The 10,565-nt window shown below is 35.8% G+C and overlaps 2 protein-coding genes across 8 annotated transcripts in view; one reads left to right on the plus strand and one right to left on the minus strand.

The window, feature by feature from the left end:
• pdia2 (protein disulfide isomerase family A, member 2) overlaps positions 1–1,134 on the plus strand; it is a 35,982-nt gene extending 34,848 nt beyond the window's left edge. For both annotated transcript variants that reach the window (XM_028019125.1, XM_028019126.1), the window contains 2 exons: positions 9–170; positions 257–1,134. In XM_028019125.1, coding sequence (XP_027874926.1) covers positions 9–170; positions 257–313 — 219 coding nt within the window. In that variant the 3' untranslated portion in view covers positions 314–1,134. The remainder of the gene's footprint in view (positions 1–8; positions 171–256) is intronic.
• Positions 1,135–1,539: 405 nt separating this feature from the next.
• LOC114145509 (uncharacterized) lies at positions 1,540–6,737 on the minus strand. 6 transcript variants are annotated; one of them, XR_003595707.1, is made up of 3 exons: positions 6,715–6,737; positions 5,695–5,804; positions 1,733–2,026 (listed from the first exon to the last, which is right to left on the minus strand). XR_003595707.1 is itself a non-coding variant. In XM_028019136.1 (2 exons), exon 1 carries the CDS (start codon positions 3,435–3,437, stop codon positions 2,424–2,426), a length of 1,014 nt encoding a protein of 337 aa, XP_027874937.1. In that variant the 5' UTR covers positions 3,438–3,622; the 3' UTR covers positions 1,733–2,026; positions 2,156–2,423. The 6 variants fall into 6 exon arrangements, 1 of the variants encoding a protein (XP_027874937.1); XR_003595709.1 differs by lacking the exon at positions 1,733–2,026 and adding an exon at positions 5,231–5,537; XR_003595710.1 differs by lacking the exons at positions 1,733–2,026; positions 6,715–6,737 and adding an exon at positions 1,540–1,573 and having other exon boundaries at positions 5,695–6,046.
• Positions 6,738–10,565: the final 3,828 nt, after the last annotated feature.

Raw genomic sequence — 10,565 nt, forward strand, 5'->3', positions numbered from 1 at the left:
TCACTCAGGTGGTCGACTACACTGGGAACCGAGATCTGGAGACATTTAGCAAGTTTCTGGATAGTGGAGGAGTTTTACCACAGGAAGAAAGTGGCGATGATGATGATTATGATGATGGTGAGGAGAGCTCAGATGCTAAAGAAGAAGACAGCACTGGTGATCAAAGCAAGGTTTGCTATTATTTCATTACCTCTTAGCCATTATTACTCATATTTAAAGCTGCAATCAAACCTTTCTCTTTCCTCTCTGTTCTCAGGAAGTAAACGAGTCTGCAGAAATTTCTGAAAACAAGACATCTAAAGACGAACTGTAATCGTGCTAAACGCATATTAATATCAAGCTATCTTCTTCCAGTTTTCTTAGTAAAAGTTATACAACGTATGAATCATTGTCTCTGTACTGAGAATTATAATGAGTGTTTAAGCTCTCAGTTTGCTACGTGTAAAACTATTTGATTCTTAAAATGATACATTTTGATTTGACAACTTGAGGATGAAGAATAAAGATGTATTAAGGAAAGAAACAAAATTATTTAGTCTTCCTTGACAAATAAAAGAAGAGCAGAAAAGCTGGTGGTAGCTGGAAAAATCTTGAGACAGAACAGAAGTTTCAAAGCATACAATCAGGGCTGCAATGGAACTGTTAAATGAAAACATTTTCATATGAGGATGGTCTGTTTAAAGTCCAGGCTTAAATTTAATTAAAGCCCTGGTAAGATTTTAGAGTTGATGTTCACAGACACTGCCAATCTAATGTGACTGAGCTGAAGCCATTCTGCAATGACGAATGGACAAAAAAAAAGATTGTTTCAATGAATGCAAAGTTGGTAGAGAGACACCCCTCCCCCTTTCTTTGGTTGAGATTTTGAAAAATATGTGAACAAATATGTAAACACAGGGTGACAGGAGGAAAATGTCCTTTCAGCGACAACAAGATGAAGGCCAAGTTTTCGGATTACAGCTCAGAATCAGAATGTGATCAGCTGAATGATGATTCGTCTTTGTGTTCAGTGACACATCCATGAGTCACAACGCTGCAATTTATTTTACAAGATTTCAGCATTCTTTGAGTTCTCTCAGCATGCCTGACAGCTGAAACTTTACACAATAAGGGCAAACTAATTGCTTTTCATTATCTAATAGCTTCTGTTCCATGAAAACCCCCCAAAAGAAAGATCCAAAACACAGCAAAGAAATAACATAACAGTGCCAACAATATTACAAATTTTGCAGGATTTAGGTGAAGAAAATATTAAATTGGAAGTTTTAAATTAAAATCCAAACACATTTGTTATGTTCAACCAACAATTCTTAAAGTGGATAGTAGTTCTAAATTCTACATACTTCGAAGAGGCTGAAATACGACATATCTGTAAGATGAAAACGATGAACTATATTTGTGGAATTTGATGAAAGAATGATCTTAAACAAAGGTCAGTGTCAATCACTAACAAATTCTTTTCCAACACACAAAGAACAGTTTTATGAACAAACACACATCTGCTGTATTTTCCTGCCTATATTTGCCTATGTGCCTCTACAGGCCCGTGCAGAGACCACTGAAAGGGCAGGTGCTCAAAAAAAAAAAAAAGGGCACATCTAACCGCATTCTAGGAAAGACTATTAACAAAACCACACAGCTTTCAGAGCTTAATAAAAATGATAAATTACAAAATTGTGAGACATACAATATAAGCTAAGGAAAAACTCTATATGGAGCATAACACTATGCATATGTTAGATATTTTATTAGTAATTTCTTTCTGCAGGTCTATTTTGTTATAGGAAAGTATTGCAATATTCAAACCCGCAATTTAGCAAAATATGTAAATCAGAGCTGATGGTTTAGCTCCGATTTACATATTTTGTCTTTACAGAATTACACTATTAAAAATATAAACAAGGGCACAATACAACCTTTTAGTGTACTGTAATTTATATATATAAAAAAGAGCTGCCTGTTTGCTGCACTTACATTGGAAATGAAGATTCAGGAAAGCAGAGCTGCATCAAACTTTAACGTGGAACTGCAGAAAAAAAAAAGCACAAATTGAATTGTTAATGCATGTCACCATGAGAAAAGCCTACTGAGACTTACTGCCTACCAAAATGTATGCCTATATCTCTATTTGTGTCTTAGTGTATTTTGTAAGTACCTATATACATTTTCTTCAATCTTTCCTCTTCTTTTTTTCTTCTCAGTTTCTCTTTTTTTTCTTCATTGTCTCATCTTCTCTGTGTTGAGTGGAGGCCGATGTCTCTTATTTATTTCAGTCTCTTTTTTCCCCCAAACTGAATCTAAGATTATTATCCAAAATCTTATTTTCCTTCATGGTGATTTAACTGTTTAAAAACAAACTTCCAACTTTTAAGCATTTTTGTTATTTTTGTTCTCTTCTGTTCACAGCAGCAGTTTTCTGTTGGTCATGTCTCGAAAAATGTCAATAACCTCACTGTGAATGATTGAAGGTCTGACAACCTATCCTCCTTGCATAAGCTGCATAGTTTTGTTTTCACTAGCTTCAGTTTTGAGAAGGAACGCTCAACGGTTGCTGTAGACACTGGTAAGGTGGCGTATGTTTTCAATAGTCCAGTCAGGTTGGGAAAAACCAGATCAGCATTGTTTTCTTTGATGACAGACAGCATTGATGACACACTGTAAGATGAAAACTCCAAATATGAATTGTGAAAAACCTTCAGCTCTGTCTTCAATTTTTCTTGGTCATCAATTTCATAAAACTGGCAGAGCATCTTTAGAGCTTGAAGTGCTTTTGGAGGAACTGTTGCATTGGTCCAGTTTTCTGGGACAGTAAGGCAGTGGAGGGCATTTAATATTTCCCAGGTAGCATTATCTACTCCCTTAAACCGTTTCTGAAGCTCTTGTGTAATGGAGTCTACAAAAACATAATATACCTGTGCACGGTAGGACTCCTTCAAGGTATGGAAAACATGGTCATCAGAAGCGCCTGTACCAACCGCAGTAAACTTTGCTGGCACTTTCCTCTTCCTTCTGTGTCCACTGACTTCTTCAGTGGGGTCAAGCCCCACAGCTGCAGCCTTTTCTGTGGCTTTCTTATACATTTCCTCAAATTCTTCTTCTGATCTGCAATGCTCCAGTGTCTGTAGTACCCCTTCAACAATTTTGTAGGCTGTAGCCAGGTCCATATCTTTCTGCTGTAACGCATCTGATGCAACTGCAGTTACTTGGAAGATGGGGCAAGTAATTTCCAGACATAAGAAGAATTCAAAATTGATGTTCTTCAAAAGGATTGCTGCGTCACCTGCTGATGGATCAGGGGGGCTTTCCTGAGTCATATTCTCTAAGAACTTCATAACAGCTGGAAGGACCTTCTTGAGAGACTTCAGGGCTCTTTCTTGGCAGGCCCAACGAGTGTCAGACAACTTTTGCAGTTCAACTGGGCGCTGATGTGGTTGCATTCCTTTCTGAACCTCAATAAATGCAGTATGTCTTTTTGATGAGTTCCCAATGAAAGCGTAAAGTTTTTCAACCAAGTTGAAAAATGTGACAAAACATATATTTGATTTGGCACTTTCAACTAACACCAAATTAAGACAGTGTGCCTGACAGTGGACATACAAAGCCTTGGGATTGTGCCTGAGAATTCTTGCCTGAAGTCCCTTGTAGTGTCCTCTCATGTTAGCTGCTCCATCGTATCCCTGACCTCTGATGTTATCCATTTTTAGATTGTTTTCCTTCAGTACGTCCAGAACCAGATTTTCAAGGGCTTCTCCACTTGTGGGCTGAATGTTGCACACCTGAATAAATCGCTCCTTAATCTGCATATTGTGCATGTATCTGACCACAAATGACACTTGTTCCACGTGTGAAACATCTGTGGTTTCGTCAATAAGAATGGAATACTTTCTTCTATTTCAGTTTTGATTGCATGTCTTACTGTTATACCTAATGCTTTTATTATGTCATTTTGTGTTCTGTTTGATAGTAGTGAGACCAGTGGTCTTTTGTTACTGTCCAGCGTTTCTTTCAATCTATCAAGGTGCAATTTAATGACACTATCATACTTGCCGAATAACTCGACAAGCTCTAAAAAGTTGCCTCGATTTAGGCTTCCTGAAGTCTCATCATCTCCTCTAAATGACATGCCCTGTCTTGCCAGATAAAGTGTAATGGAAATCAACCGAGATAAAATTTCTCTGTTCCTCTGCTTTTCTTTGTCTTTTGCAGCTTGTGATTGAAGGTTACCTGTTTCCAAAACTGCCTCCAGGGATTTTTTCTGAAAAGTGTTCCACTTTACCATAGCACACATATGGGACTCTGATCCACTGTGCTCTTTAATTTTCTGTAATGCTTTGTTCCATCTGTTTAATCCTATTGTCTTCCATGATTTGCGGAACACGTGCTTTTCTTCATTCAAAAAAACACGACAGCTAAAACAAAACATGGAATTTAAACTGGGAGAATACGCCAGCCATGGGTTACTCTTATACCATTTATTCTGACAAGACCTTCCTTCTTCATTTTTAGGAAATGACAGCTCTGGTTGGCATGTGTTGCAGGTCTCGGGTGGAGGGACAGGCAAACAGATGCAGATAACCTGTTTTAACAGGAAAAGAACAAATGAGCCACAGGAGACGGTGTTGCTGTGCTGGTAGCTCTCATCCGAATTTAATCCAAATTATAACAATAAAGTCATCATACAACCCTGAAAATTGTGACTATACATTCACACATCCACTAGTTCCTCTATAACACAACACCAGCTTATTACTTTATCAGGAATTGTAAATAAATGCACCTTACAGGCGGTTATATAGAACATACGCATTCTTCGCGTACCATCTGAGGAAATCCTCCGAGCAGCTAACCGAGAGCTTATTAGCAAACCGCATAATGACGACATAAAATAACACAAACCAAATACACAGGGGACCAACGTCGCGACACTTAGTAGAACGACCATGTTTATTACGTAACAGTTTTCAGTTTAGACCCGGACCAACCTGTTTTAACAGGAAAAGAACAAATGAGCCACAGGAGACGGTGTTGCTGTGCTGGTAGCTCTCATCCGAATGGAAGGGAGCTTCCTCGACACCGCAATGATGCACCGTCAGTCCCGCAAGAGCCCGCTTCTGCCATCTAGCGGCGCACCCGTGTTACTGCGTGACATTGCTCCCCAAAACCTCAAAACAACTAAGATCACAATTTAATCCACCAAATGTGACCACACTTTGTGGGGGTCACACATGGTCCTTGGTTTACACAATTTTGGATAAATGCTTCATCATATTTTATGTTGAATTGCAAGACATGTGCTGGGTCATTTGGGTGTGGAAGGTCCATTAAAAATACGAATGGCTTCTCTCTGACTTGTTGCTCTGCATTTTCATCCATAGTGTTTATTTCTGACTGTTGTCCCTCTCCTTGCCTGTCTTCCTGTGTTGACTGCATTTCTGTGTCTTTGATTTCTGACTGTTGTCCCTCTCCTTGCCTGTCTTCCTGTGTTGCTGACTGCATTTTTGTCTCCTCCTCTGATCTATCACTTTCCTTCTGTCCATCTGGGAGCAAGAAACAAACTAATCATTATTCTACACCTAAATTTAGTACATCTTAGCATAAGAAAAACACAACAGATGCCCTGTAATATTAAATATATTGTTCACTACCAAAAGTTACATGTTGATAATGTTAAGAACATTTTTTTTTTGTTCGTACCTGCAGTACTCGTTCTGACCCAGTCGGTCAACAATCCACTACCTTTTGCTGCATCTATCAATTCTTTTCTTTTTTGTTTCTGCCGTCTTTCTTTACGTGGCATCTTTGAACTGAAAAAAGCAAAACATAATGAATTATGATAAGAACACTGTATTAACCACACTACCAATTATTTACCTTTGTGTTTAAACCAATATGTTTTTCAGTCCTTAGCACAACATAATATTAATTTCAGAGAAAAGGAGGCCTCTGCTGTGGAGCTCAATATGTTTCACAATTATTCTATTAAAAATATAATAATAACCTCAATTAAATAAAATACAATTGTGATCAATACATTTTGAATTGAAACAATTTTTAAACAAAAGTTTTGCTTAAAATTTTTTTTTTTTAAATTAAAATCAGAGATTTATGTCTCAAAGTGAGAAAAATTATTTGTGAACAAACTTATTTGCTCATGTCATAAATCTTTTCTTGCTATTGTAAGTTTTTGTTTATGATTCAAAGTTTTGCTTGCTTCTCACATGACGTCGTGGGCAGGGCCGAAAATTGCAACAAAAGAATTCTGATGTGTGCAAATAAAAGTTTGTTTTGCAAAGAACTTTTTAAGTTAACAAGACAAAATTTAGTTATTTAATTAAAAAAATTAAAATAAAACTTTTTGTTTAAAAAAAATAAATCATTATAATTCAAGCAGTTTTGTAAATTCTATTCCCCTTCAAGATACATTAACCTAATGCCAGAATAAATGCAATTAATATACATTATGCAGCAAAGGAAATTAGATAATCGGACATATATTCATCATAGAGAGATGATCGGTTTTGGATCGTTGATGTGGCCCCATCAGCTATAATGAAGAATGACCGCTATCATTAGCGATACAGGGAAGAAGCTTTTTAGTTATCTTGCTTTGCTACCAAACTCGTTAGCTAACAGCTAGCTAATAGGACAACAACAACAGCCTAATGTCTGTATGATAAAATACTGAATCGATAGATAAGAACAGTTTTTCCTTACTTTTCCTTCCTTCCTCCTCCACATTGAGCTCCGCAGTAAGCTACTGCGCAGTCTCACTGACTGAGCGGGAGGCAGCTGCGTCATCACGGACAAAAGGTCAAAGGTAACAAGGTGACCCGAAGGGCTTATTATGTTGTTTTTCTTTAAATAAAAACAACAACAACAAAAAATAATAATTTTAGTACATATCAGAGGAGGGCTTGGGAAATTAACTTTAAAAAAAAAAAAAATTGGACCAAAAGGGCACTTTAGGGCAAGGAGCAAAAAGGGCAGGTGCTCAAGCACCCCCAGCCCCCCCCCCTCTGCACGTGCCTGTGCCTCTATATATAGAGTGAGTGGGTGAGGTCTACAGGTGGGAGGCCAGAGCTGTGAGGAGAGCGAACGCGGAAGTTGGTTGGGTGTGAAAAGGGGACAATTGAACACAACAAACAAAGAAGGCGGTAGGAGCTGATTTGGTGGATCACATAAGCTGTGCATTGACTGTAGTAGCATGGCTTCTACATCAGGAGGAAATAGTGGAAAGGAAATGAAGTGGATGATATCGAGGTCAGCAAAAATGAAAGGAGCAATCAGAAAGAGGCATGAAAGGGCAAGAAGTTGGTCGGATGAAAGTGAGCCAGGAGCGGAAGGAAGTAAAAGGACAAAAATAAATCAAAGAGTGAGTTCACGGGAACAAGATAACAGTAAATCAGAAGTGGAATACAAAGTTGTGGTGGAATTTCAGCAAGAAAAGGGTTATATTCATCCGATAAAGATAACCAAAGCAATAGAGGAAGAGATAGGGAAAATTAAAATGGCCAGAATCATGAACAACAGAAAAGTGATAATTCAAGCTATCAGTGAGGCACAACAACAGAAGATAATCAAAATGAAAACTTTGATGGGAGAAAGAATTAAATCATATATACCAGGTTATATGGCAAGGTTGAGAGGAGTAATTTCAGGAGTTCCACTTGAAATGACAATGGAGGAGGTGAAGAATGAAATCAAAGGAGGGAAGATAACAAATGCCATCAGGATTAAAAGTAGAAGAGAAGGGGAACTCAAAGATACTATGGCTGTGATAATACAGTTTGAAAACAAAATGTCAGAAAATATTCAGCTAGGATTCATGAACTATAAAGTTAGAGAGTACATCCCGAAACCGCTCAGATGTTTTACCTGTCAAAGAATGGGACACATTGCAAAAGAGTGTAAGGGAAAAATTAGATGTGTAAGATGTGGAGTTCCACATGAATTTGGAAAGTGTGACTAAGATGCTAAAATCAAATGCTGTAACTGTGGAGGTGATCACAGTGCAGCCTATGGTGGATGTATAGTTCAAAGGGAAGCTAAAGAAGCCCAGAAAATCAAGATAACAGAAAAAGTTTCATATGCAGAAGCATTAAAAAGAGTAAAGAAAGATAGTACAAGAGGAATGAGGCTGGGAGAAACAGATCAAAGTTACACTTCTCGGAACAAAAATGAAGAACAGAGACAAATACTAATGCCAACAACAAATACGTATAATACATGTGTGCATAAATGTAAAGTAGAGGAAAATACAATGATCGTGAAAAAAGAAAACTTTGTAGCATTTATATGTCATATATTATTAATGTTACAGTCCAAATGAAGAAGAAAAGTGATAAAATAAAAGCAATAGTAACAGCAGCAGGGAAGTTCCTAGATATGAAAGAAATTCAAGCAGATCAGATTCATACCATTTTGAGTGCCACTGAAATAACAGAAAATGGTCAGGATTAGGATACAAGATATGCATACAAGAAACATGGTTAAATTCAAATTTAGATTTTAAAATTCCTGGATATAACATAGAAAGACAGGATAGAAGTAATGGTAGTGGAGGAGGATGTGCCATCTTAATTAAGGAAGGAATTGCTTATAAGAACAACTCATTAAATAAAAAATTAGAATGTGTTAATATAGAAATATTTAATTTAAGGAAATATGGAAATATTAAAATTATAAATTATTATAATCCATGTAAAAATCTTGATAGTGAAATATTTAAGGAAATAGGGAAAATACATAGAAGAGAAGTTTGGTGTGGAGATTTTAATGCTCACAATAGTCTATGGGGCAGCAAGAAGACAGATCATAATGGTGAAATAGTGGAAGAATTAATGGATGAAAGGTCATTAGTTTGTCTTAATAATGGAAAAGGTACAAGAGTAAATATACATAAAAATACAGTTTCATGTCTGGATATTACATTAATATCAGACTGTCTTGTTAATGCATGTGAATGGGATGTTAATTGGGAGTCTACAATAGGGAGTGATCATTTTCCAGTAAGTACAATAATTGATGACAATATAAATAGACAAGAAGAGTTAACATTAATAAGATGGGGCTTTAATAAAGCTAATTGGTTTAAATTTAAAACAAAATGTGAAGAAACAAGTCATGTAGTAACATTAAAAGGTAATATTGAAGAATGTACAAATCAAATAACAGAACATATCTTAAATGCTGCAAATTATAGTATACCAAAAATAAAAGTGAAAGGTCAGAAGAAAGTAGTTCCTTGGTGGAATAATGAATGTAGTAAAACAATTAAAGATCGTAATAAAGCTTTTAAAATGTTACAGAAAAATTTAACAATTGAAAACCTTATTGATTATAAAAGGAAAAGAGCAAAGGCTCGGAAAACTATAAAGGATGCAAAAAAGAAAACATGGAGAGATTATTGTTCATCAATAGGTTCAGAAATAAATTTAAAGAATGTTTGGTTAATGTTTAGAAAAATGATGGGGAAAAAGAATAATGTTAATATTCCATCCTTAGTTAGAGGACAGGAGGTTTTGGTTTTAAATAAAGATAAGGCAGCGTTGTTAGGTGAGACATTCGCGGCTGTTCATAGTGGTGATCAGTTGACAGATACTCATAGAAGGCAGATGATTCAAAAAATTGGAAATCATAAAAATTCACTAGAAAAATATCAAAAATATATGTCAACATTAGATATGAATATAACCATGAAAGAAATAAAAACAGTATTGAAAGGGACAGGATATTCAGCTCCAGGGGAGGATCAATTATGTTATGCTATGTTTCAACAGATGCCGGAAGTAACACTGAAATTAATATTAAAATTATTTAATAAAATATGGAAAGAAGGATCGATACCAAATAGTTGGAAAAGGGCAATAATATTACCATTTAATAAGCCAGGTAAAGATCCTACCTGTCCAAATAATTACAGACCAATTGCTCTAACTTCTCATTTCAGTAAATGGATGGAGAAAATAATAGTAAATAGACTAGGATACTTTCTTGAGAAGAATAATCTAATTAATGGATATCAATGTGGATTCAGAACAGGAAGATCAACAATGGATGCTCTAACTAGAGTCAGTAATGAAATAGAGAAAGCTTTAAAAATGAAGGAACTAATGATTATAGTATTTTTTGATATAGAAAAAGCGTATGACTCACTATGGAAAGAAGGATTACTTATAAAAATGAAACAGATGGGAATAGGTGGGAGAATGTATAATTGGATAGCAAATTTTCTGCTAGATAGAAAAATAAGAGTAAAAATTGGGAATGATTATTCAAAAGAATTTAATGTTGAAAATGGAATACCTCAAGGTAGTGTAATTAGTCCAATTTTATTTAATATTATGATCAATGATATTTTCTATGATACTGATAAATGTATAAAATCTGCACTATATGCAGATGATGGGGTCATATGGATGAAGGGGAAAAATATTAAATATGTGGTAGGAAATATTAAAAAAGCAATTAGTAAAGTAGAAAAATGGTCTTATGAATGGGGTTTTAAATTATCAGCAAGCAAGTCTTGTTATATGGTTGTCACAAAGAAGAGAAATATTAATATA

The sequence above is a fragment of the Xiphophorus couchianus genome, chromosome 5 (assembly GCF_001444195.1).
Source record: "Xiphophorus couchianus chromosome 5, X_couchianus-1.0, whole genome shotgun sequence".
In the NCBI taxonomy this organism is placed as follows: Eukaryota; Metazoa; Chordata; class Actinopteri; order Cyprinodontiformes; family Poeciliidae; genus Xiphophorus; species Xiphophorus couchianus.